At 45.7% G+C, this 26,521-nt stretch overlaps 2 protein-coding genes across 6 annotated transcripts; one reads left to right on the top strand and one right to left on the bottom strand.

The window, feature by feature from the left end:
- Positions 1-669: 669 nt before the first annotated feature.
- LOC6598877 lies at positions 670-18,356 on the top strand. Of its 5 annotated transcripts, none has more exons than XM_026992147.1 (6): positions 670-715; positions 2,457-3,248; positions 8,571-10,153; positions 11,234-12,821; positions 12,896-13,067; positions 16,632-18,356. In XM_026992147.1, exons 2-6 carry the CDS (start codon positions 2,744-2,746, stop codon positions 16,885-16,887), a joined length of 4,104 nt encoding a protein of 1,367 aa, XP_026847948.1. In that variant the 5' UTR covers positions 670-715; positions 2,457-2,743; the 3' UTR covers positions 16,888-18,356. The 5 variants fall into 5 exon arrangements, with proteins under 5 accessions (XP_026847948.1, XP_026847949.1, XP_026847950.1 ...); XM_026992148.1 differs by lacking the exon at positions 670-715 and adding an exon at positions 14,800-14,836 and having other exon boundaries at positions 1,698-3,248; positions 16,632-16,790; XM_026992149.1 differs by lacking the exons at positions 670-715; positions 16,632-18,356 and adding an exon at positions 15,190-15,605 and having other exon boundaries at positions 1,699-3,248.
- A 3,247-nt stretch (positions 18,357-21,603) lies between these two features.
- Positions 21,604-24,471, bottom strand: LOC6598876. The gene is made up of 6 exons (XM_002024013.2): positions 23,817-24,471; positions 23,634-23,767; positions 23,345-23,574; positions 22,543-23,280; positions 21,926-22,136; positions 21,604-21,857 (listed from the first exon to the last, which is right to left on the bottom strand). The coding sequence occupies exons 1-6, from the start codon at positions 24,347-24,349 to the stop codon at positions 21,604-21,606; spliced, it is 2,100 nt and encodes a 699-aa protein (XP_002024049.1). The 5' UTR covers positions 24,350-24,471.
- Between the last annotated feature and the right edge of the window lie 2,050 nt (positions 24,472-26,521).

The following is a 26,521-nucleotide window of genomic DNA, read 5'->3' as shown; positions in this document are numbered from 1 at the left end:
CTACACAGTCTTAGTTGCACTGAAAGATATGCTCAATCAATATTTATCTTTACTAAATTTGAAACTCATTTTTTTTATGTAAACCAAACAGAAAAATATTCTTGTATTAGTGCCGACCACTGCTTAGTTCGGGCGATATTTCCAGCTTGCATAAGCTGCTTGCCACGTATCGGTATCTAATGCCATTTCGTGTTAATAATTTGTTTCTTGTAATAAATAATTAAGACGGGCCTTAATGGGATTAATAGATTTGAATTGCGCGCGCATAGTGGGACCATTGTGCGATCGATCGTAGTAATATCATAAAACTCGAGTTCCCGAGCGCAAGAGCAGTGTTACCAGATAACCTTTTTCACATCACATCTAGCTGTTTCCAAAGTGAAGTAGCGGGAAACAATTTAAAACAGCGAGCAGCGAGAATTCTAAATTTTGAGGTTAGGGATGGGGAAACGAATCGACTTTAATATACTCACATTATCTTTGAATACCAAGAATAAAAATAAGAATTATCAATGAATTGTTATAGTCTTTTGAATCCGATTTTTGATAGAATTCCAGCTGTTTTTAGTCAGGTTAGCTTAAATTTTCCGAAAAATACTGGCAACACTGGAGAGCGCAAGAGAACGACAATGACACTGAGACTCTCTTTCTGATTGGCACAACAAAAATCCAAAACTTGCAATTCCTGGCGTCGCGTTTCGCGCTTTTACAGCAAGTAAATTCATTTTGTAATTTGAAATATTGTGCAAAAGTGTAGTTCGACACGGGCGACGGCTCTGGCAAGAAAAAAACGAATCAGTTGCAGCTAAAAAAAGGGAAAAATATTCAGTGAAAAAGTCAACAATGAACAAGTGCACACAGGGGCGTAAAAAGAAAAAAATTCACGGGCCAGCAAATGCCAATACAAAATAAATTTGTGTGTGGTGGAGGAGTCAAAAACGGAGGCGAGAAAGAGCGAGGAGCGCGCGCATTCTCTCTCGTACGTGTGCTGTGCTCTCTCTTATCATTTGGGCGGCAATTGTTCTTGCTTCTGCCCACACTTAAAATTTTTTTTTTGTTATTTTCAACATATCATATTTTAGATAATTTTTTTTTGTATTACACCTGTTCTCAAGTGGCAAAAAAGAGCGTGTACAAGTGTTTCAATTATAAATAGCGTAAGCGACGCCAGCCCAAGGCCACCACCTGTCGAGTGCATTGTTTACTCGAGCGTGAATTGGCCGTATCCATTCGTTTGCATAAGTCATGCTGATTTGATCGTGAATATTCATTCGATCTGTGAATCCTATTCGTCTTGCAACTACCAGTGGCTTAATTATCTTCTATAAGATGGAAGTTTCTGGCCAAAACAATCAATGCTGCTTCGTGAGAGCGCACAGTAAGAGAGAGAGAGAGAGAGCACCAAAGAGAGTGATTTGTGCTGCCAGACTGTTCAATTTAGTTGCAGTTTTTAATTCCTTCATTTCCTATTACTCCTATATTTAATATAAATGCGTAAGCGTCGTATTTATTATTGTTTATTTGCGCCAAATATTGGATTTGTAATTTCAGCCCGTATTTTATGGTATCGTTATGTGCGGTTTTCTTTTATTTATAATGCATGCACGCGATATTTAAAAATGAACCAAACAGCTGTTTGCTATTCGCTCTCTGTAACCATTGTCGCGTGCTCTCGCTCCCTCTCGCTTGTCTCTCCCTCTTACCATCTCTCTCTGCACTTTTGGCCATCACACGCACACACACTGGCACAGCCCCAGCGACGTTTTGTTGTCTGTGACTCTTTCTGACGCCGTTTCTTTTCAGTCCTAACTGTATTAGCGTGAGTAAGCTTTTGGCCGGACAGACGAGCGCGTGTCTAGTAGAATCGAGAATCGGAAAATTCAGAAGTGAGAAACAGAGATAAAGCCAAAAGTTCATTATCAAATGCAACAGAACGAGCGGGACAAAGAAGAAGGGAAAAGAAGAGTGAAAATTAAAAGTGAAAAAAGTCCGAGCGGACGCTGCCCTTGAATTCGTGCGTGTGTGTGTGTGTATGGGTGTGTTCGAGTTGTTTTTTTTTTTGTATTTTTGCGTGCGTGCCTTTGCTTCCAAAATTGTTCAATGTAAAAATAAACATTCGATTAGGTTTTTAAAACAAAAGCAACCTTGAAAAGGCACCCAAGAAGCATCGACGAGCGGGCAGCGCTCTTTCAGCTTTTGCTTTCGACACGGCCGCGGCTATTTTCGTGTGAAAGAAATGCCTGCCCTGCCGCCTGAATCGCCTGAATAGCCTGAATAGTTTTCCCAAGTGTCCAATCGGAAAAGTATTCGCAGAACAATTGGAAACACTCGCGCTCGTGTGCGCCTTCCTTAACCTGAAACTCGTTAATTTTCCGAAGCGGTTGCATCCTGTGTAGAATCGTATTCTTGAATTTATGTAACCTTCATCTCCTGTCCTGCCCTCTACTATCCACAAGGCAAAAACAACGTTCAGGAATTCGCAGGAGCACCCCTCACGCACAAAAATTTGGTCGCAGCGGTGGTGGTGGCAGCATGGAGTAGAAGAGGCACGCCACGCACGCCACAAAGGAGCAGCAGCAGGAGCAGCCCGGAAGGCGGCGCAGGAATGAAGCGCTAATGAATTAACTAATTAAAAAGAGAAAGCCGGCGCAAATAGGCGTTAGCCCGTCATACAATCCGTTAGAGAAAACCAGATACATTGTCTCCTGAAATAGCATCGATAGACACGGCTCCGTGGCTCAGAATGACATCATACGCAAATGACACAACGACGACCACAACCACAGCAGCAGCAGCAGCAGCAGCGGCGGCTGCCGCAGCGACTGGAGCAGGAAATGCAGCAGCAACGGCAGCAGCCGGCGCAACCCAGGCGGGCGTAGGAGGCGTGGCTGGTGCAGTTGAATCATCGAAAGTCAAGGCCAAGAGCGGGGATACCCTGCGCATTGGCCGTGGTGGGAGATACAGCGACGAGGACGGCAACAGCTCTGATGGACGGGAGAAGGCCGACACCACGCCCGAGAACATCAAGAAGATAGCCGAGATCATGGACCAGACAGCGGATAAGGTTGTCTCTGGGCCGGCCACGCCCCAGACGCAGCCTCCGCCTCCGCATTCGCATCCGCCCCTATCGCCCCGCCATCAGCTGCTGAGTCAGGTGAATCCGGGCTCTGTGGGCCTGGGCGCTGCCATCGATGAGTCAAGCGGCAAGTTCTGTCTTGGCAAGCCGCCGCCATCGCCGGCCGAAAAAGGTGAGCAAAATGGAAGAAGCAGCAGCAACAACAAAAACAACAACATTAACCACTTTGACAATTGGCTAATTTGCAAATGTTGTTGTTGCTTTTTTTAAAAGTTAATTTGAATTTTTAATGAAGTTATTTTTTGTGCGAGGGGCGAGTCTTTGGCCACGGCTAAGCGCAAATATTTATTGCAATAGTCATGCCTGCTGCCACACACACAAACACAAACACACACACACACACACACGCACCTTGATTGTGTGTGCACAGTGGGACAAATTCTCGTTTCTGTTTGCGGGAAAGTGGAATGGGATCAACAGCCTTCGCAGCGCGGAGGCAAGTGACATCAGCTGTGCCTTGCGATTTTTTTTGTTAATGAGAATTTATGGCATTTTGCGACAGAAGCAAGGAGTCGTCCAATAAGCCTGCGTACAAGTACAGTGAAAGCTCGCCTGAGGGGCGATGGGTGAAAATAAATTCCATATACTGTGGGAGTACTCTTCTTGTTTTCGCCTTAAACAGCTTTCACTGTCTTTCGCACCAAATGGAATATGCGGAAACAAGACGTATAGAATGGAATTGAGAATAGAGAGTGAATGCTCTGCAAAGAAATCTGGTATAAAATAAAGATTTCAAAGTATTGGAAGAGTGGGAGAATAATTGTAGAAGATTCAGATTTTCCAAATGTTGGAGCAATCTTGAGGACAATCTATAAAGAAGCTCATTCTAAACTTCTCCAAATATGCATGTTCTCTATAGGTTCTCTAATCTTCTGAGATTCACTTGTTCTGTTTTTGTTGATGAGATCATTGAGCTCTGTTCCAAATCTATTTCTCGTTGGGCGGTGTTCTGGACTGTTATTTCCCTGTTCTGTAAAAAGTCAACGAGCAAATGCCCCAACAACAGAGATCCTTAAAAAGGCAACGCTGCAATAAAGAAACGAAAATTTCCCCACTCGAACGCAGCAGCGGCTGCACCAGGGCCTGTTAAGGTAAACAGTTTCCATAATTTGGTTAAGAATATAAACGAAAACAATTTCAATATTCAGCAGATTGCCCGTGGAGCTGTGGAAACATTTGTGTCTAGGAGATTGCCAGCCTGTTATTTGTTTCCAACTAAATATTTGTGTGTTAATATTTATAAGCCCGACACAGACAACAGGCAACATTCAATGGTGTCTGTATCTCAATAACCTCCAATCGATCAGCGATCACCGATCACCGATCAACGGCCACCGTCTGTGGGTCTGTGGCTGCCGCGCTGAGTCATCCCCATCGAGCGACAGCCCCGCTCCCCGAACAAGTCTTGTTTTTGGCGAATGAATTGCGTGCATGGAATATGTGGAATGAAAATGTTGTGTGTGAGATAATGGCCCGGCGACTGCTGAAATTGTGTAAGATTTGGCAAAGCGCAAAGCCCAACAAAACTGATAGCAGCAGCAACAACAAAACGCCAGATGTGAAATGCCACATTTATGAGAAACAAATTGGAGCACCCACCTTGTGAAGGAAGGTGGTGATCTGGGACTGGGACTGGGACGGGACTGTGTGCTGCCTTGAAGTACGTGTACCGCTGACAATGGGGCCAAAAAGTGAGCCAAAGTGGATTATGTCATGCGGGGGACATATGTATGATTCATTCAGCCGCAAAGGGGGACTATCTATGGGTGCCTTTGTTCTTTTGGGGAAACGGTCAAATGGCTGTCGCTTTGTTATGGATATTTCCTTTCAAATGTCTTATTCCTTTTGCGAAAATGATCAGCTATGATCGGCTATCGACTGGTTGTTTTCTAAACTCTTTTATCTTTTATTATTCCCCGATTGCCCGATGGCAAAGTACAACAATTGATAAACCCAAACCATATGGCTTTAGATATACTGTATATGTTGTTTATGTTTTCCCTGTACCTCTCTTTACCTATCAGATCCGAATCTTTATAAATGTGGAACATTAATTCTTGGCAAGCCTCCAAAGGGGGGCCCTCCGCCGTGGCCTTGTTCCCAAATTGATCGTGTTTAGGCCTGCTTAATTGGTTGATCAAAATTTGGGTGTTTCTTGTCAGGGGAATGTCTTGGGAAATTTGCAGAAATATTTCAAGAATTTCGTTAACCTAAGGTGTCATAAAAAGTGCCACAAAATATAAATAAAATGTAGAACTTTCTATATTTATTTTGACTAGAAGTTGTGTGGGATAATATCGATATTCCACATTTAGATGTCTCTGTCAGAAGACTGTGGAAGATCTCATTGAACCACTTCCCATCAAAATTCTCGTTCAACTCTCGAGCACTCAAAGAGGATCTCAAGTGTATAATGAAACACCCCACACACGCACACACAGAGCAGCACACGATAACGTCATCAGGCCAGACAATCATCGATAACAATAATCACGACAAACGACCGCGAGTCCGATGACCTCATTCAGAGATGACAGATGATGATGCCGATCGGCGGACGGACGCTTTCTCCGCTCAAAAGATATTAATATCCATATTCCCAATAACATTTATTTAAATGTGAAAAGTGAATTCATTAGGCGATTGTTTTTCGAACAGCGCCACAAAAAGTGGAACTAAAAACCGAAGCAAAATCTTTATGATTGAATGGTCGCGCATGACGTAAGACGCGCACCAATGCAATTAGCAAACCCAATTAGAAACCAATTGGAGCGACCATGCTGCTGGCCTGCCCCTTCGATTAGCAGCGTGTGAAATCGTTATCGATCGTCGTCGCGATTACCGCAGAGCTGCATTCGAAAATCCCACCATGAAAACAAGCGATGGAAAAGGCGGCGGGCGGTCGGACGGTATCCACTGATCGACTTTCCAAAACGGCAACAAAACAGCTAAACGAAAAAACCAAAAAAAAGAGAAAAAAAAATACGTATTGCACTGTAACTACGTTTTGTTTTATTTATTGCAAAAAAGTAAAAGCGATACACAAACCCCAACAAAAGACTCGGAACGGGCCACTACGCGGCAATGGCCAACAGCAATAATAATAATAATAATAGCACTCGCAGTAATACTCGACATTTGTGCCAACAGTTTTCAATTGTTGGTTGGACGGATGGAGAGTAGGAGAGAGACAGAGGCAGAGGACAGTCTATAGAGAGGAGAGGGCAACGATAACTCGACTGCAGAGACATTTTATGGCCATGCACAGTGGGCAGCGTAATTACCGTTAGTCGGTACACCCATTGCGGTCTATTGTCTATCGGTGATCGCTCGTTCAGCACTGTACATTCGAGTGTTTCCTGCCCAATTAGTAGATTGCAAATTTAGTGATCTAACAAGCGCATAATGAACGCCGTTCTACTTTGAATCTAGAAACCAAGCCAAAACGAATCCAAGTAATCGTTGTAATCGAATAATGGAGGTTCGTTGAACCGATTCCATGCGATTACAGATGTCTCTTGCAGTAATATCCCTCTGATTGGATATGAAAAGATTGGATCATTCAAGATCATTATAGATAATCTGTTTCCACTCTGGGAATGCACGAAAGGTGCATTCAAGGAAATATTCAAGAATTTTACTTCTAATTAGAGGAAGCCCAAGCGGAAGACCTAAAGGGAATATAATAAGTAATATTCCAAAAAGAAAAAACACAAATGGTCGAATGCACATCAATCAAGGGCTAAAGTTCAAGTGTAACTAATTAATTTTAAACATTTTAAACATCGGAGAATCTTTGCTGAAGGTACAATTATTTTAATGATTTAATATGTGCTTTTAGAAACACGAAAACAAAATGAAAATGGGATTTATTAGAAGGATAATTGTATGCCATTAGGGTTTGAATATGATTTTCGGGTAGCGCTCGTATCGGATGGGGTTTAAAGCCAACAAAACTTCGGAAGTTCTACAGCCGTATGATGTTCTGTTCAATCCCTCAGAATGTGTGTTAAAATAAATAGATAATTAATGTATCAACACTTGGGAATACCTTTGTTACTCCCCAGTGAAGCGTAATAATAATGGCGATATTATCACCTTGGCTGTACGTTTTGTTGTCCATCTACTTGGCCCATATTTGGGTTACCCTGATTATTGGCAACAAATTAACGGCAATAATTATGGTTCGCCCAAATATGGTTATTGATTATTCGTGACCAGAAACTACAGAGACACAGATACAGATACAGACGGAAGCACACACAGACGAATGTTGTGAATATTTTGAAATCTATTGTTGGATCGGACATCTTGCAAATACAATTCGTGGCGTACCAAAAACTGTTTCAAACGAAACGGAAGCCACCTGCAAAGCGGAGCCAAAGTCTGGCAGAGCGTGAAACTTTTGTTACCGGACCCCGCACACACCCTTACCCGTACCTGTACCTTCCCCCGAAACGTACAACTCGAAACCTACAATTGACCGAAATCAGCGAACTCTAACCTTCACTTGGGTGGGGGGGGGGGGTGCCTACATATGTACGTGGACGGACACCCTGCCATAGATCACGATTCCGAGTGGCGGCCCCCTAGACGGTTGGGCTTCCTCGATTCTCTCTATAGAGGCAGGCGGCGGCATAGAGAGTGTGTGCCACTTGACGTGGCAAAACCTGAAAGCAAATTGTTTGATTTTCTTCTTTGCTTCTGCTTTTGCCGCGGAAATGTATAGAAATTTACGGAACGGAAACAGTGGGGGATCGTCGGGGCCTGCAGGTGGGCGGTCTGCTACTTTCGGGGCCCTACAATCGGATGAACTTGAGCCCGAAAGCGATGTCCATCCGGGCTCCCATAAAGAGAGCGGGCCAAATTAAAGCGGGCCTTAAATGGCGCTAAAGAATCATTTCATTAGAAAATAGAACATTTAATTGGATCTGTTCTTTAAAGGAAGACATGCACATATAGGGCAAGGGCTTATTTCCCTTAAAACTAGTTCAAACTTGGTATAATATATACTAGTAGCCCTTGGCTGTTAAAAGTGCTATATCTACCACAATCTGCACTACAGATCTCTCGTTTGTGGCAGAGGTTTAAAGAAAGGCATTATCTAAAGGGCTTTCAGCTTTTATAATGATCGGATATCGTTGAACAGGTGTTATTCCAAACTGAGGGGGCACCTAGGGTGCAGCTACACTTCTAACTCCCTTCTAGTGGGCGCCCAACACCCTCAATTGATCAGAACCGTTCCTGGGCTGTATCTTTCTCTGTTGCTTGCCACTTTATGTTGCATGGAGTTCACTTTAATTTACTCTTGCCGCTTAGTTTCGTTTTCACCGCTCTTAAATGGTAATAATAATAACTGTGAATAAATGCTAATTAAATTGTTTGTCTGCTTCTGCTTCTGATTCCGATTCCGATTCTTCTCTCTCCGTTGCAGCGGCGGCAGCACAGACCAGAGCGAGCCACCAGAAGCATCAGATCGGGCACGCTCGCTCCAACAACAGCAACAGCAACAGCAACGACAGCAGCAGCAGAGTGTGCGCCGGCGAGGCAGAGGAGGAAGACAACTCGACCGAATCGAACTCAACGACGACTGCCACGAAGCAGGCCCTGGCCTTCACCATCGACCACTTTGAGGCCTCGGAGAACGATGCTGCGGCACAGGCGGCCCGCTACAAGACCATGATGGAGCGCTTCCAGAACCGACACAAGCGTGGGGCCTCCATGTCCAAGCTGGAGACGGAGAATGCCACCACCACGACCGGGACGAACAGCGGCGGCGGCGGCAGTGGAAGGCACTCGCAGAGGAGCAGCCTGGACGCCGGCAGCAGTATGGCCGACGACATGTCCACGCCCACCTCCGAGCAGGCGCCGCAGGTGAGGCTCCGAGTGCGCGAGAGGAGTGCCTCCCGGGTGCGAGACGCCTCCAAGCGGCACAGCTGGTCGCCACGTAGCTCGGGCACTACAGCCCCAGAGCCAACGCCCACGAGTCGTCCGGCTAGCAAATCGAAGCTGCCACCGCCGGCCTCTGCCAAGGGAGCCGCCAACCAGGTGGCCAACCGCACCGCCAACCAGTTCACGCCCCGCTCCACCGCCATGCAGCTGGCCCTCAGGCATGTGGAGATGCTGTGCCCGCAGCCACCGCTGGCCGATGGCAAGCCCCTCTCGGAGGACGCCGTCAGCGAGGCGGGCACCTACACGCTGGACGGCGACAACTACACGGAGGAGCAGAAGGATCTCATGAACATCGACCGCAATGCCGCAGCGGCGGCAGCCAAAGCCGCAGCCGCAGTAGCAGCAGCAGAAGCAGCAGCAGGAGCCGCGGCGGGAGTAAAGATGCGCCCCAAGCAGCTGCCGGTTAAGTCGAATCGAGGCAGCAATGTGCTGGAGGTGAACTTTTACCACGAGACGCCGCTGCAGGAGCACCCGCCGCAGCACCAGCAGCAGCAGCCACAGAAGAGCAGCACGGGTGCCTATCTCGATCAGCTGAAGAGTCGTGTGCTGCGCCAGCAGGCGCCCCTGTCGCCACCCACTCCGCCCTCGCCGGCGGCCGATGTGGGCTGCTTCACCAGCGTCACCACCAGCGGAGTGCTGGCCAAGCAGCGGGCCCTGGACACGCATCCCAACAAGCTGACGCGCCACAGCCACAGCCACAGCCTGTCCACGTCGCAGATCGACAGCTCCGAGTACGTGAGCAACGAGGCCAAGCTGCGCCACACCCAGGCCCTGTCCGGCTCCGCCACGGATCGGCAGAAGGCCGAGTACCGCCTCAATGTGTTCACCACCAGCACCACCCAGCAGCAGGCACCCCATCAGAAACAGCAGCATCACCAGCTGCCGGAGACGCCGCCCACGCCCACACAGAGCTCGGACACGGCCCTGATGCAGACCGCGCAGACGAAGCAGGACTGGATCCAGGAGTGGGCGCGCAACGCACGGGCACGCAGTCTCGCGCAGGATGTGAGCGGCACGAGTGCCAGTCGACGCCAACAGCAGGCCCAGGCCCAGGCCCAGGCACAGGTGAGCCATCATCAGGGGGAGTATCAATGGGGCTTATCCCCTCCCTCAGTCTTTTCCTGATTAATCGTCTCGAAGAACTCATTTAATTTGCTAATTTTTGGTCAGATTTTAATGAGTGAATCGTCTTTAGCGAGGGCTTAGATTTCAATTAATTTGGATTACCTCTGACATTGATTAAGTGAGATTCGCGAACGTAAATCTGAAATTCTAGACTGCGATGTTAAGATCTAGAATCGTAAAGAAATCATCTAGTCTAATGGTCTGTGTAAACGAGGGTGTGATTCATTTTCAATGAATATATGGCAATCATTGTTCACTAATGTAATTATCTTTAGTAATGAATGAGGATTAGTTATCGCAATCATCAGATTCTATTCTATTGAAACTAAATCGTTTCTTAACTAAATTTTAACTAGTGGAATCTTTTCTACAGAATGTTTCTTTCATGCATTCATCATACATATATACTACACAACTGTATTTAAATGCAGCCCTTTCAAGAATTTCAGTCCACAGTATTAGAATCTGTTCTGGAATCTCTAATTTTGAATAGTTTTCGGAATTTCTTGGCCTTCTCCCGCGTTTTCTACATGAAATGTAAAAACGAAGACAATCTTAGCAGAGACACGAACCCATGCACATTCTCATGTAAAAATCATGTAACATTTTCATTGGCAGCCCCGTAGCACCATTTTAACATCCAATGGATAGTCCTGACGTGCATGAAAATCCTCTCAAATCAGACAGTCATTTAAAAAAAATACTTGAGAAGAACAAATATATGCAACTTTGAGTCGAATGCTTCGCCATGGACACATGTAGTTGGGATGTAGATAAGTTGTAGGGAAAATGGCAACTACATTTTAATTTAATTCTTCTTTTCGGGTTAATATCTCCGTTTTTTATACGTTTAAAATGGCACGGCATGCCTCTTTGTCAGGCCAAGAATATCCCTAGTTTATGGGGATCAATCTGTGACAAATATCTAAAGCAAATCAGCTGAAATGGACATGGAATAGGAGCAGTACCTCAGTTCACACCTAATAAACGCTTTCGTACCGCTCTCTCTACCCGAAACAGCAACTGATGACACGCAGCTACAACTGCTCGGACACGGGCGGAGATTCGCTCACCGACGACAGCCTCAGCCTGTACAACCAGCAGCGACAGTATGCGGCCGCCGCCAAGCTTAATCGCAGTCTAGCGGAGCGCTACCGGCTGCTGGGCGACTGCGACTACGCCAGCGATCCGGCGTTGTGCAGTCACGGGGGCGGAGGAGGACTGGGGCCGGGGCAGGCGGTGGAGCCGCCGTATAAGCCGCCCAAGAGCCCCAGCAAGATACCCTCGCCGCTGCACACGCTGGGACGTGGGCGCAGTGCCAGCCGGTCGCGGCCGCAGACCGATGCCTATCTGGAGCAGACGGCGGCGGCCATCAGCAACCTGCAGCAGTCGCTGTCGCGCAGGAGCTCCGTTAAGTCGCCGGCACAGAGCAGTCCGCAGCACAGCCTGGAGGCAGGGGCGGGCGGTGGCTACCGGAGATCGCCGCTGCACCGGGCGCTCATGACCAGCAGCATCAACGAGGCGCAGCTGCAGCTGCTGACCAGCGGAGAGTACCTCCTGAAGCAGCTGCGGCGCCGCAAGAACTCTCTGGACGATGTGGAGCACGTCGAGCACTTGTACCGCCACGAGCACGCGTACGAGAAGTCGCCGCCTGAGGCGGCTGCCCCGTTGTCGCCGCTGCGTCGATCGAGCAGCTTCCAGCAGCAGCAGGGGCAAGGGCAGCATCCGGTGCGGCAGGCCCGACCCAACTTCCAGAACCTGTACACGCCGCCCGCGGCCCGTCACGCCCACGCCCTGAGCATGGTCCAGCAGCTGAAGAAGTCGGCGAGCAGCAACAACTTCGACCAGGCCTACAGCGACTACGACAACGAGCTGCAGTACTACATCAACGACGAGGACGAGCTGGGCACCACCGGCGCCTACTACTCCAGCAACGAGGAGGACGAGGTGGAGGAGTCCCAGGGCTCGGTGCCGCTCACCAACACGCGGATGAACAAGGCCCTGCTCATGCGCATCGAACGCAGCAAGCAGCGGGTGGCGGGCACCGGACAGACCCAAGCCAAGCCCTCCTCAGCGCCGGCTGGCAAGCTAAGCGCTGCCCAGGCCGGGGCAGGCCTCGTGGCATGCCCCAACACGCCCGAACTGCCGCGACGCGGCATCAGGAGTGCCTCGCGGGCGGCTCCCGGCTCTGGGCCCAAGACCCGCCAGTCGATGCCGCGCGAGACGAGCTTGAGTCGATTGGCCCAGCAGGTGCCCAGCTCCCTGGCCAACGCCAAGAAGCAGCTGCTGCAGACGGCCAACGCCAGCGTGGCTGCCGGTGCCAGGGAACAGCGAGTGCAGCCCAAGTATATGGACATTTCCAAGTACAAGCCGGCGCAGTCGAACAGCTTTCTGCGGAAGAACGACGCCAAGAGCACGCTGAAGCCGTCGGACCAGATGAAGCGCAGTCCCAGTGCCAGCTCCATGGGCCTGAGCCGGGGCGAGGGCACCCGTGCCAGCAATCGCAGTGTGCGGAGCACCGTCTCCGCCATGAACACCAGTACCACGTCCCTGGGCGGCAGCAATTCCGGTAACCGGGCCTCTTCCGCTGCCCGACGAGATGCCTCAGGTTAGTGGATACTTTTTGCACACAAATTTCCCACAATTTCAATAATACAATACAATAATGCTTGAATCTTTCAGTTAACAAGCAAAAGGAGGCCGAGATGGCCATGTGGAAGCGTCGTTCGACATACGACCCCATGAAGGCGGCAGCCGAGGATCGTCGCAGGAAGGAGGAAGCGCGTCGTGCCCAGAACCAGACGCAGAGTCAGCAACAGATGAACGACGAGGCCGATGAAGTGCCTTTCGAGAGGTAATTTAGATGGTCCGCCAAGTGGCAAGGCGTCTAAGGGTTTCGTTTCCCCCGATTCCCACTCTAAAATAGATCATATCTGTAGGTGATTCGACTGTGTTAAACCCCCAAATCGTTTGTTCTTAGTCCAACCCCTCCCCGAATACTAGAGTGTTTTGTTCTTACCAAGAGGTGTTTTTTTTCTAATTATATAAGAACAAGGAATGAATACTCCAATTAGACTTTTTATATAAGAGAATCCAGGCACAATCGTTTACTAGTTAACGTCAGGAATGAGATTTGTCTTAGTTCATTATAGACTTTTGGTGTGAGAAATATTACCTAGCGAAGAAATAGCAAAGAGTTTATACTAGTAAAAGCAAGCTTCTAGAACAGTTCCTTTTTTGAAGTTTTCTTTACCTTTTCCTAAATTTTGAACAGATCTATATTCCCTGCATTTGAGGAACCCCTTTAAAAGGTATCAATGCAATGTTTTTGTGTCTTCAGATAACCGATTTGTATCAACGGTACTCAAAAAGTTTGAGGATATATTAGTTTTGTGGTGGATGTGGATGTACATAGATGTCTAGATCTCAGAGACCATTAGAGTTAGAGCATTACATGTTTTGTAATATCACACTGTTAGAAGTGTAAATCTGGGTCATACACCGTTTTAAAGAAAACAGAAAACGCAGTCATAGAAAATTACCATATCTACCAGATTGGATCATTATTATAGCCAGAATGAATAATTTAACTCCTTCAACGGGATTACTCATTCTCTCTCTTTCTCTCTACCTCTCTCACTCTACCCCGTGCGCCCTCTGGCGGAGGTAAACGAGATAGCCATACAGTTGCTGGTGGAAAAAAAGAGATAGACAGATATAGCGGAAAAATGGCAAGAAATAAAATATTTTCAAATTCGAATAAAATTGAACATTATGTATTGGGTGAAAAGGGGATATACGAAGTGTAATCCTCTCTGTTTTTACCCTCTCTCATGACATGTTCGAACTAAATTGAAATAGTTCCTGTTTGGGAACAGCGATACCAAAAGACAAAGAGAGAGAGAGAGAGAGAGAGAGTAACATATAAAATATATAGTATAGATTACATAAATCATAAATGTATAAGAGTATAAGAATAAAAGTATAAAAGTCGAGCCGCGGCCCCTGCCGCGTTACTGAATTTTATGTTAGAAAGGAGAAGGCTTCAGGTACTAAGAAATAGTCTCATGTTTTACTAGTAAAAGTTACTAGTTAATCTAGTTATACTTATAAAAAGCGTCTTAAGTCGCTCTTTTTGTAATCTCCTAACCCTTTCCTACATTTTTGAACAGATCAATACTATTTTCAATTGAAGAATTCCCTTAAAAGGTATCAAGGCATATGCCATTAATGTGTTTCCTATGAAGATATATGTAGCTTGGAATAATAGTTTTGCTCAGACCATTCACGAATAATCTAGACAGCTCTTGAACATCAGGTTTCTCTCATTTAGATCCCACTCAAATGTCAATTGTGGCGAATACTTTCCATACTATATTTTCGCTGCTTAGATATCACGCATCATACAATATGTAGTACTCCTCCCAGAATGGAGGGTTTCAGATGCCTAGATTCATAATTATTTATTATCTCAATACATTACGTTTCCCTCTAGTATATATGTTAGCTTTAAGCAGACTCTGTTGAACTTTCTCGATTTGATTTGTGATTTGTAACATTATTTATTTTGGTTCTTTTACCATTAGCCTAAGGTTGTGGGTAATATCGCGGCTAGAGGTAAAGGTGCGTTTCGGCCATAGCCACTCAAGTCACTTAATACGTATAGCTATCCATATAATCCTAAAACTACTACTCTACATATATCTCTCATGAACCACCCTTCTTAGCTTAGATACTTATGATTTCGTTTCGTGCCTTTGGTTTAATCTCAGTAATCGCCACGGAGCTCACAAGCAGCGAGCGCTGTATCTGTATCTGAAATCTAAGATCTGTATTTGTATCTGTAACACCGCTCTAATAGGAACTAAGTCGTAAATGAAGCAACATTCTGTAATTATTGTTTCGCTAATTGATTTCTTTCTCTTTTAATTTCTGTACACCCAACACTCGACACCTACAACGAATCGAATCGGTAGACCATCACGCTCTCACTATCGCCGTGGACAGTTATGACCTGCGGAGGGCGTGCTAGTTACCGACTTCTGAGACACCAACCAAAAGAACACAGACCACAACCAAACCAAACATTCAATCAGCTATCTTTCCACCAACAAACCAAGCCAAAAAGAAAAACCAAATACTTTCCACTACCAACACATGCCACATGATCTAACACCCACACACACACGCGGTGCAAGAGCAGAAGCAGAAGAAGAAGCAACAGCAGCAGTCGCAGCCGCAGCAGCCTGAGAGCCACAGCAGATTGGGACACTAGAGGCAGTTCTAGTGCTAGACACAGTCCGCACCAAATCGAATCGAATCGAATCAAATCGAACAACGATCTATCTATCTATCTCGTGGTATACACCAAATACGATTTTCCCATGCAGCATGCAACATGCTACATGCTACATGCAACATGCAACGACAGCAACAGCAACAACGACAACGACCCCGAGAAGCCGCGCTGCCAGCCATGGGCTGCCAATGTAATAGAGAAGTCACTCAGAACAACTGTTGTATAAATACTGTTTGACTTTTATGCATAAATATCCATCATTTTGTTGCTGTTTGCAATTGTGTTGTGCAATTGTCTCTCGACCAGTTTGTTCAGTTCGTTCGTACGTTCGTCAGTTCGTTAGTTTCTTTGTCTTGTGCGCGCGGCTTTCATTTGATTATCTTTTTTTTTCGTTTTTGTTTTGGCTGAGCAACCGAATCGCAAAGTGCTCTTGAAGATCGAAAAGCAATAACCAAACTGCATCAGCTCTAACTTTACATAAATGCATCATGAAAAGCTTCCATTAATATCTCATGGTTTGAACTCTGATTGGCCTGCAGAATAATGGATTGAAGGGGGGACACTTCTGAAACTATTCGAAATTTGTTCAAATTCAAATCATTCAGTTCCCAAAGCGATCTTCCCTCTGCAACTCTTCTAACTATCTAACCAGTTAACCAGCCAGCTAGCCACATACGAATGTGTATAGTACATCTAGTTTGTTCCCTAATAATACTAAAAATTTGTTGTTTGTTAATTGCTCAAAACTTGTACAAATGTTTGTCCTGTTTGTAACTTAACCGACATCACATCTACCACACACACCCCTAACAAGCTAACACTCAAAGCCATAACCCATAAGCCATAAGCCATAAGCCATAAGCCAGCCAGTAGACCAAGCTAACAACACATACTCACTCAACCAAGCAGCATACCCCACCCACATACTAGACAAAGATTAAACGCTTTCTTTAGACCTCTCCCCAGAGGTAAACCCACCCGATGATCGAGTAAATACACATAACACCCATCCAAATTGTTTGCATTTCCAACTATATATATACATTTAGAGAAGCTATACTACAGTAATATCTGTTGAATGAGATGGAAATACTAATCGCAGCTCTTTGTGTTCGACAGTGTACTGCGCCCAAACAACAATATGACTATCACGGGCGGGGGCCACGGCTACAGTCCTCGAAACTCTGTGGAAAACGACGCCTGGACGCTTGGTGAGTCCTCAGAGTATGGCGAATATGTGGACGACTACGATGAGAACGACGAGGCGGAGGCGGAGGCAGAGGCAGACGAGGAGCACGACTATGTGGGCCAGGAGTCCGATGACGTGTTCGAGAGGGAGTCTGCCGAAACTGCGGCCCAGGGCAGTGCCGAGTAGGCCGCAAGAACAACAACAACAACAACAACAACAAAAAGAACAAGAACACAAAGCGAAACCAGCAACAGTGATACATAGATTCGATATATACATAACTATATATACATATATATGTACAACATATTGTATTTCTTAGAGATCGATGGAACCTTCTCTGAGTTGGATCATACTGCACATACTAGATCCTTCAATCCCGGCTCATTCGATTTATTTGTACTTTGAATGCCGCGAGTATCATCGAATAACCAAATAAACAGAATATGCTTAGCGATAGAAAGTTAATGCTGTCCAAAAATGCCATAAACAGAAATGCTTGTTCAAAAGAAGAAATTGTTCAAAATCTAAACAGGAAACCGTATTAATTGTGAAAGAACAACAGCATAGATTATAGCCAATCGATTCCGTTTCCGATAACAAATTCAAGTCTCTTCAGTCTTCAATTTTGCTTATGGTGCAATACACACACTCTATGAAGGAAAACTAATACTCAGAAGTGGCCCGGCCCAGCTATTGTCAGCGGTTCGCGACCAAGTGCTACACAAATATTTGTATTATAAGAATTGCTGATCCCCCATCGGGACAACGGACCACAAGGAATTGAATTAATTTGTAATTTGTGCTAAGATCAGTTCTCTCTTCGACCGGTTATATGCTTACAAGAAAATGCAAGGAATTAGTTCATTTTGTCGTAGGATTTTGTAGTTACTCATGAACTCATGAACTCATGTCTGTAGGTTTTTTGATACACTTATGTACGAGCATGTATGTATGGTATGTGCGAACAGAACACGCAATGGAAGGTAGCTTACATAACTAGTTATGATACGATCTAGTTTTATATATGAACATGCAATGGAAACACTAGTTGTACTACATACTACATATATTGTATGTGTATGCAGAGATCTGCATAGTATATTTATGGAGCATATGTGGTATTTGCTTTTAAACTAACTAAAACTAAATTGTTTAAGTTTTTTTTTTATTGTTTTCGAAACTGCAAAACAGAATTAACATAGCAGTCAACCAGTGGTGTCGGTGTCCATATATATTCGCAACTGCTCGTGGCCTTTTATCTGGAGTCGTTTGGGTGGGATAGCAAAATAGATTTTAACCGAATAGAACTGAAGGATTTATAAGTTATAAGACGGTCCATGGAATATCGTTTAAAGATAGTTTAAAAAATCCAGCACTCAACAGATAATGTCCTGCCATTCGGAATGTCCATTGATGGGGTTTCCCGAGCAGTTGCCCGATTTTAAAACACACATCTATTATTTACTATTTTAAAGAAAATTTAATTTTAACACAAGGAAAAGTAAAACTGATCAACAGCCGTCTATAACATTTTTAAAATTTGTATATTTTAAGTATTTAAACAATGATGAACGAATTGTTTACCGTATTGTGTCCTATTTCTTGTTATTTGATTTCGCGAATATTTTTAGATAAACAAAAATAAACGAATGAAAAAAAAAATACTATACACATTTGCCAAATACAGTTTTGTTTGAATGGAAATTATTGGGAAAGATCAATGAATTTCGCAGTTCTACGAGGGTTCTAGGTTACTGTGTGGCCTTCAAAAAGCTGAATAGATCAATGTATAGATGAGATATTGTTGTGCTCTATTCGTATCGTATCGACAGGATAAATATCATGAAAGTCTGGAGTAGACACCCTTGGAATTCTGTTGATATGCCTTTTGGTCACAGTTTATTGAAGTTAATCCAAAACTAACAGATCCTTGAGGGTAAGATCAATCCTAGACTCTCTCTCTCTCTCTTGCACCTTCAATGCCTGGCAATAATCCATATCTCTGAACAATAGAGCCCCCCCCCCCGACTTAGTTCAAGGCTAAAAGTGTAACAAATCCGTAAATCCGTGAATACTCGTACTCGTAAAAGTATGAATGTATTTTGGCTGAAAGTAAACAAATTACGAAAGTGGAATTTGTAAAATGCAAACTCTCAGATAAACAATATTTGAATTTTAATTACAGAACAAAAACGAAGCAAAATTTCGTTTATATGTATGGGGCATGGGGGAATGTCCGTCTGGAGAGGGGAGTGGGTGCTCTGCTGCTTGGTGGTGGCTTGGTGGCTGTGGGATAAAAAGGAAACGTCAATTAGATTTTGTGTAACATCGAAAGCACAACAAAAACAAACCAAACAAGTGGAAAGAATGATGCAATGGGAGGGGAGGAGGATACTCCACACCTACAGATACTCTGTACTCGTTTGTATTTATGTATGTATGATTAATAGATATATTGTACCTATTGTTCCTCTATAATTCATTGAGGGATCTACCAGTGATATTCCCATTTTCTATTCCCATATGGATCCTACGCTTAAGCCTTAAATACCCCCATATCTGAGGGGTAGCAAGTGTGAATAACAAGAATTTCCCCGACTCTTGGTGTGAGTGTAATGCAGAGACTGGACGGCCCCATGATGGATGAGATATATGGAGGAGTGGGAGAGAGGCAGGGAGCGGGGGAGGCCAGCAAATAGCACAATAAAATGAAGCACAACTAATTAAATTATATTAAATATAAATGAAAACAACGAGCTCCAGCGCTAAGGCAAAACAAATAAAACACCCCATAAATATTTATCAAAGTAGAAACAAAACGAAACAATTTCATGCTGAAAAAAGCAGTTTCGAACCCCAGAAATAATCAAATTAAACATTTTGCAATACAACTAGTAAATATTCAAATAAATTCGTATGCATTGGGGCAATGCTTAGCTGAAAACGAATTTGAATAAATGTTTGCGTACGTGGTACGGCATTAATGGCTCTATCAATTAGTAGTATTATTTAAATGGATTTAATCGGATATCGCATGTTTAGAATGTACGATAGGAATCACATGGATTTAAGAGCTATCGTTTCAACAATGCAATCCTACCATAGCTTACCAATGATCTAACCATTTGATCCATCGTCTTGGGCAGTAGAAGTAGAAGCAATGAGAACGGTTCTGAACGAAAAGACAAAAACGGGAGACCAAGGAAAATAATACATAAGTATATGATAACTTGCACTTCGAATTTCTTTTTCCGATCTGCTTTCTTCTCACTCGATTATTCTCCCAAATAAGGAATTTCCAAAGAATATTCCAATTTCCCACTCTCTCTTAAGCTCTTAGGCAAAAGGAGATCATGCGATCCTCATCGTGAGTATTATGTCAGTATGTACATACCCGTAACGCTTCTCTGGGGAGCTTATCAGATATTTCGTAGTCTTCCCTTTTATTTTATGTATTTCTTTTTTTGTGAGAGAAAAAAAAGAACAAAGAATTATTGAGAAATTGCTAAAGAGATGGCCAAACAAACGCTTATTAATTATTATGATTGCTATTAACCTTTGCGTTGTTTATGGATTAACACGTCTGGTTTTCTGGCTACCTCCCATTCCCCGATTCCAGCAATCCCCCCCATTTTGATTCCCATTCCCATTGCCATTACCATTCCGATTCGGATTCTGATGCGGATTCTGATTATGAAGTGCCCCTGAGTGCCTGCCCCGCAATATCCGACGATATCTCTCTCCATTCTGTTCTTGAGAGGGGCATCGTTTTTATATAGAAATGTTTGGGGTCTTTGTCTGTTTGGGCTTAGTCCGGCACTTAAAAGCGGTTTATTTATGGGCTTTTAGCATTTAGCATCCGATCGGGGCACGGAATAGCAGGATTTGTGATACCCGTACGCCGAGTCGATGGCATGGCCATAAACAAATAATGCCTAATGTGCATTAACTCATAAACAATGCAAATCATTATTTACGAAAAGTGATTGAAGGCATCGCAAAGCTTTTGGAATTTATTCACCACATTGCTGGTACTTGAGGCCACTTGGACTTGAGGCCCGTCATGATATATGGCATTATGTCCATCCCATCCCCATCCCCCATGTATTTTCCTCTCGCTATTTTCGTGTTGCGTCAATGAAGACTTTTCAGCTTTTCAGATTTTCAGCTTTTCAATTGCCATTCGACTTCGAGTACCCAAAACATTTGTCATCTGCCGCTGGTAATTATCAGCATTGCCTCTATATCATCCCTTTATGGGCGAGGGTATAATCCCAATGTACATTGGGTACCCATCTGTCCTGTCCTTCACATATCGCAGTAATTTACTTTGTAGTGAGTTAAGGGCTTTCCATCGAATCATTCGGAGGGGTATGCTTGTAGTGTAACAAAAAGCCTCTTCGAAATATATAAATTTATTGGTCAAAGCGGGGTTCTGCTCGTCGAAATTCAAGGGCATACAGTGTTCCCGCCTCCTATTGGATTTGGCAACACTGCTTCTGTCAACAGCTATCTGTCAGTTGCATGCTGTCAAAATTTGAAGAAGCTGAAGAAGCCACGAGTGACTATTTCTGGTTTCCAAACCCGAAGAAATGGATCGGCGGAATGAGATTTGATGCCAACAATGAGGTTTCCAACAAAAAAAGATGCCTATTCCTTCGACAGGGATACAAATTGTAATTGTAAAAACGTTGGAACATGCTGAACAATAAAATGATTGTTTATCCAAAAACCTGTGTTTCATTCATAAATTCACGGGCTTATTGTATAGCTATGTGGCTCCTTGCTGTTTGCACTTTTCTTCTTTTCCTTTTCTTGGCAGAAAGTTGATCAACGGAAAGCCTATGTGGCTCCAAATTTGTTGTATTTTCTATGGAAACTATAAAGCATATTCCATACTTATTCGTCTGGATAGAGACGCTTAAAGTTATAATACAAGCTGGGATTGAGGACATCGTACATGGGATGCCGCATGATGATGCGCCTGAAATGCCAATGCTCGACCAAAAGTGCCAGAATCGATGCCACGTACCCAATCCCCAGGGCCACAAAGGAGCTCCAGAACTTGTTGAGATTCATGAGAGCTTCCTGCTGGGCAGGTGCCTCGGCCGGCAGCCGTTTGACCGCATCCTTGAGCCATTTGGCTATCAGACCTGCAAAAGAAGAGTAGATTGGAGGTCAAGGAGCCACTTGATCGGAGGAGTATCTGGAGAGGACATACCGCCCTCGATCATGTGCTGCAGGGAGCTGTCCACGCGCTTCTTCAGGGCGGAGTTTTTTTCCATGGCCAGCACGACAGGCATGTAAACGACGCACTCCCTCATGATGTGCAGGGCAGATCCCACGCCTCCGGACTCATCCCCCACGCGCATATATCGCAAATAGAACTCATTGTCGTAGTAGGAGCACTCTCCCTTGGCAATGCGAGCGGTCTGCAAATCAATAACACAGATAGAGATACAAAGAAAGGTTTTCCCATTCAAGACTTTGATCGTAGGGTGATCTCATATGAGCGATTCTACATGTGATATTTATAATATATTTGGTATTGTTTGTGTCATTTCTAAAGTGATTTGTAGGCTCAAAAGACTCAAAACTTTCCCGTATCTGATTATCGCAGAGATAAGATACGATAGTAGCTGTTATTTGGAACTGGCTGAAACTGGTTTTTGTTTTTTACCAAGCTGAAGACCAAATACGATAGATAGTGCGGGGTCTGGGGTCTTTGGGAAGGCTCAAAGGTGACACGCTTTGTATTGGAGTTGTCAAATTAAATCAAGATCTTATCTGATTGATTATTTCTTGTTGGGTTCCATTCACTCGAATATTTCTGCTTACCAGATCATCGTTGTTCTCAAGGACATCCATCTTGGCGCCCACTTTCTGGGCCACTTCATCGGTGGCATCCAGAAAGAACTGTCTGTTCTCGGCCGACCCAGCCTTGAGTGGTATCCCAGAACGCAGCAGATCTTCCAGCGTGTCGATGGTTACCCTTTCCGCCGGGTTGGCCAGGATGGCGGTGAAGCTGGCGCGATACGTGGCCACCAGGAGGATGCAGTAGATCCAGTACCAGCCTGTGAGGACCCGCAGCGGCCAGTTGCGTGGCATGCGCGGCAGGGACACGTACAGCAGCATGCTGTAAGTGAGGAGAAAGCAGGTGGCATAGTCGTCGAAGAGATCGCGGTGCTTGCCCACACCCAGCGGCGGACGATAGCGGCTGAGGGCCACGCGGAAGCTCAGCCGTCGATAGGTGCTTGGGTCCGGGGGCTCTAGACGACCTCCGCGGCTCCTGCGGCAGCATCGGGAGAAGCCCCTATGGTCGCTGCCCGTGAGGATGGCGTTCAAGAAGCTTATCGCATAGAAAACAGTCCCCACAACGAACAGGGAGAGCAGTACCCCGGCCCACATGCCACCGCTGAAGGGCAGTATGAAGGTCTGCCAGGAGTTGTCCATCGAGGACTCGGGCGTGAGGAAGGTCAGGCACTCGAAATTATGCGGCAGACTGAGCTCCACCAGCCGCAGGTAGACCTCGAACAGGTGCAGATCCCCAATGGCGAACCGGGCGCTGTGCAGAGCCTGTGTGCAGGACAACATTCCAGAGTGAAATCCGCTTAGGCAGTGGAGATTGAGGTCTGCTTACCAGTTCCTCGATAAGCTTGGAGTCTATGTGGGTCTTGTTCTCCCCAAACGCATCGTCCTGTTCCCAATCCGTGGCCTCGCTACCGTTCGCTTGATAGTACACTGGCTGGAAGTTCAGGGCCTGGCCCAAAGCATTCATGATTTCCACCTCAACGCCCTGGTAGCTGTTCGTTGTGTTCGACCACTGGACCATGGGCACATGCTCGACAACGGCCACTGGCAGTGCGGCACCTGGAAATGGGAATGGGATATACTCGTAATATGGCTTAAGTTGGAGGAACATTCCGTACCCATTAGATCACTTGTATTGTCCACAAACAGAATGCTTCCGTTGATGCGTTTACCCAGCTCCCAAAGGGCGAGATTTTTCAAAGCCAAAACGCCGCTCAAAATTTCCGGAAAAGCCACAGTGGAGATTTGGAATCTGCAAGAGGGGGAGCCAATCAACCAATCGAAGCATATACTAGACCCACCTGTTATCCAGCTGCCGCTTAAGGAAGACACTGCTCACAAAGACGGTCCACAGGTGGAGCATGTCCGGGGAGAAGAGCCGCGAGTCGTGCAGCAGGAGGAACTTCCCCTGCATGTTGAGGGCCCGGTTGTCGTAGACGAACCTGAGGAGTCCCTGCACCTGCCAGCCATTGAGAATGGTGATCACGTGCAGATCGCAGTCTCTGGCCTTGATGGCACGCAGTACGAGCTCCAGTTCGCCGGGCAGCCGACGGAGATCCTCGCTGGCATTCACCCGCACCACATAGAAGGGGACCAGCCGGCGACCCACGGCCTCGAAGTAGATCCGATCGTAGATGGGATAGTGAAGGTCGTCGGTGATGACACCGAAGCATCTCTTCACGTTTGCCGCCCACAGAATCTTCTGAAGCAGCTCCTTCAGATCTGCCTGATAGAAATCCAGCGGCAGCAGGTGACGCGACAGTCCTGTCCAGCCTTTAGCCAGTGTCAGAGACACATGTGCCACCAGGAGCCCCAGGAGCCAGAGCCAGCGCATCCTTTCACCTGCAGACACACACTGGGTACCGGCCCGGTTCTCGGCTCTGACAGTTCGTTAACCTGCTTTTAGGGACATGGACATGGACATGGACATGGACACGGGCCGGGCTGTTCATTCCGTATGCAGATCTAATTAAACTTTCCCGAACTCTGGGCTCTGGGGTCGCCCCCAACTGTCAGTCAGTCGTCGGTCGGGTTGGCTGACCTGCTTTACTAACATTTAAACTTTCGACTGAGTTAGGTAATCTAATTAGGGTTTTGTGGCTGGCCTCCTGGTCATCTGGAAGGGGCAAATGTTTGGCCAACTCACGTGTTCAAGGTTGCTCGGAGTTCCAGTCGCTTGGAACACTCCTGTAATAAAGTTTCCTGAGATTTTATGCTTTTTATGGATCGTTAGCGGAAGGAATGGGATATCCCCATTGGCAACATTTTCCTTGAGCAATTTGTAGAGACGAGATCTACCATCTACCATTCGAAATTATTTTTTTGGTGACCCCGAGCTCGAACATTTTGTATATCCCTTTCAGACTGTGAAGAATGGATTCTGCATTTGGAATTTGAATAAGACCGATGTCTATTGATTGTTCTTTTGAACATCTGAAAGGGCTAACATATCGTAGCCATAAAAGCCATAACCTTCTTTAAATATGTACATACCTAACCATAAGAAAATAAATGTTTGGTACTTTCCTTAACTACAAACCACAACAGTCCTGACCGAACCCAACCTACCTGCTGATCCGATGCGATCCGCTCCAGCCTTATCCGAACTGCCAATGTCTTATCTAACCTCTTACCTCATTCTCATTCCACTAAAGCAAACAGAGCCTTATCGTACCGTACCGTATCGCAATTGAACCTACACTCGTCTATGCTTATCCATTCCAGCCAAAGAAATGCAGCCCATAGTTGACTGCAGATCAGAAGAAGACATACATATGCATTAATTTAATCACACTTAATGCCCCTCGAAGATCTACATACATCGAAAGTAGTCGTTAGTGCTGCGATCCGATCTTGTCACTAATTCGACGACTGTCCACTTCCCCTTTTGTCCGACTGCAGGCAATTGGATCGAGCTAATTTATCATAAGACCATAACTAATTTGTCTGTCCGTCTTCATTAGGAAAGAAGACAGACCCAGAGCAGGCCAGACCATACCAGAGCAGGCCAGATCCCACAGCCAGTTGTGGTGGTCGCGAAATCAGTAAATTGCGATCATCCGCATGGGGCTGACGACGGTGACTGAGTCAAGGCCCAGACGCTAATGATAATGTGGACGACGTGTCACCGGGCATCAGTCAAGCAAACCGATTAAACCAGCAACCGGCAACCAGAAGCCACATTCAAATACCCATTAATGTCGGCTTAAGTCGACTCCGAGTCCGAGCCCGAGTCGAGTCCGAATGCAAAGTGCTGTCTCCTCCTCCATCCTCATTCAACTCAACAATCAACCTACGGATGTGGATAGGTGGATGGATGGTAAGGTCTTATGCGTTGGTGTTCAGAATGAGATACACAGAGCGAGCGAGCGAGAGAGAGAGAGAGAGAGAGTCGGGGACTGAAGCTGGGACCGAGACCGAGACCGAGACTGAGGCCGAAACGGAGACCACTCTTCTGCTCTTTATTGTCGTGTAATTAACTTTTTCCGAATCGTCCGGATTTGGAATTGTTTGCACATAATTGCAATTTAATTATTTCTCTCTCTCTCTCTCTTTTACCTTTTTGTGTTTTTGTGTTTTTATGGATTTATGTTGGTCGCGCGGTCGTCTGGCCATTAGTTGCAAGGTACAGGTAATACGTATAACACCCGTCCCGTCCCGTTCCGTCCCCGTCCCCGTACCCGAAAGCAAAGCCAAAACCGAACCGATCTGAGCCCCGCAGGTAGCCCAGAAATCGATTTCCATCGCCATCCCACCGCTTCCCATGTCCAAGTGTCAGCCGGTGCCGGTGCCGGTGCCGATGCCGGGTCTGTCCTCTTAACGAGTGCATTGCATGCGATGGGAACGAGCCGGGGTCTATAGAGAGTTAGCTGAGGTGCTTTTGCTGGTCCAATGGACCTTTTATGGCCCAGATTCACTTGGTCCACGACGATCCGGTGCCGATGGCCAATACAACACATCCCAAGCGCAAACCCAAACCCAAAAACCAACAACCAACAACCAACAA

This window comes from Drosophila persimilis, unplaced genomic scaffold (genome assembly GCF_003286085.1).
Source record: "Drosophila persimilis strain 14011-0111.01,24,50 unplaced genomic scaffold, DperRS2 tig00000700-arrow-arrow-pilon, whole genome shotgun sequence".
Taxonomy (NCBI): Eukaryota; Metazoa; Arthropoda; class Insecta; order Diptera; family Drosophilidae; genus Drosophila; species Drosophila persimilis.
Note: the sequence above shows the minus strand (reverse complement) of the source record. Positions and strands in the feature narration are given on the sequence as shown.

Excerpts from the sequence above, each read along its gene's own strand:
- LOC6598877 (XM_026992147.1), top strand. The coding sequence starts at position 2,744 with ATGACATCATACGCAAATGACACAACGACGACCACAACCACAGCAGCA. Across the intron at positions 10,154-11,233 it reads AGGCCCAGGCCCAGGCACAG|CAACTGATGACACGCAGCTA; the intron begins GTGAGCCATCAT and ends TACCCGAAACAG. Across the intron at positions 13,068-16,631 it reads GATGAAGTGCCTTTCGAGAG|TGTACTGCGCCCAAACAACA; the intron begins GTAATTTAGATG and ends TGTGTTCGACAG.
- LOC6598876 (XM_002024013.2), bottom strand. The coding sequence starts at position 24,349 with ATGCGCTGGCTCTGGCTCCTGGGGCTCCTGGTGGCACATGTGTCTCTG. Across the intron at positions 23,768-23,816 it reads AAGCGGCAGCTGGATAACAG|ATTCCAAATCTCCACTGTGG; the intron begins GTGGGTCTAGTA and ends CCCCTCTTGCAG. Across the intron at positions 21,858-21,925 it reads GCAGCACATGATCGAGGGCG|GTCTGATAGCCAAATGGCTC; the intron begins GTATGTCCTCTC and ends CTTCTTTTGCAG.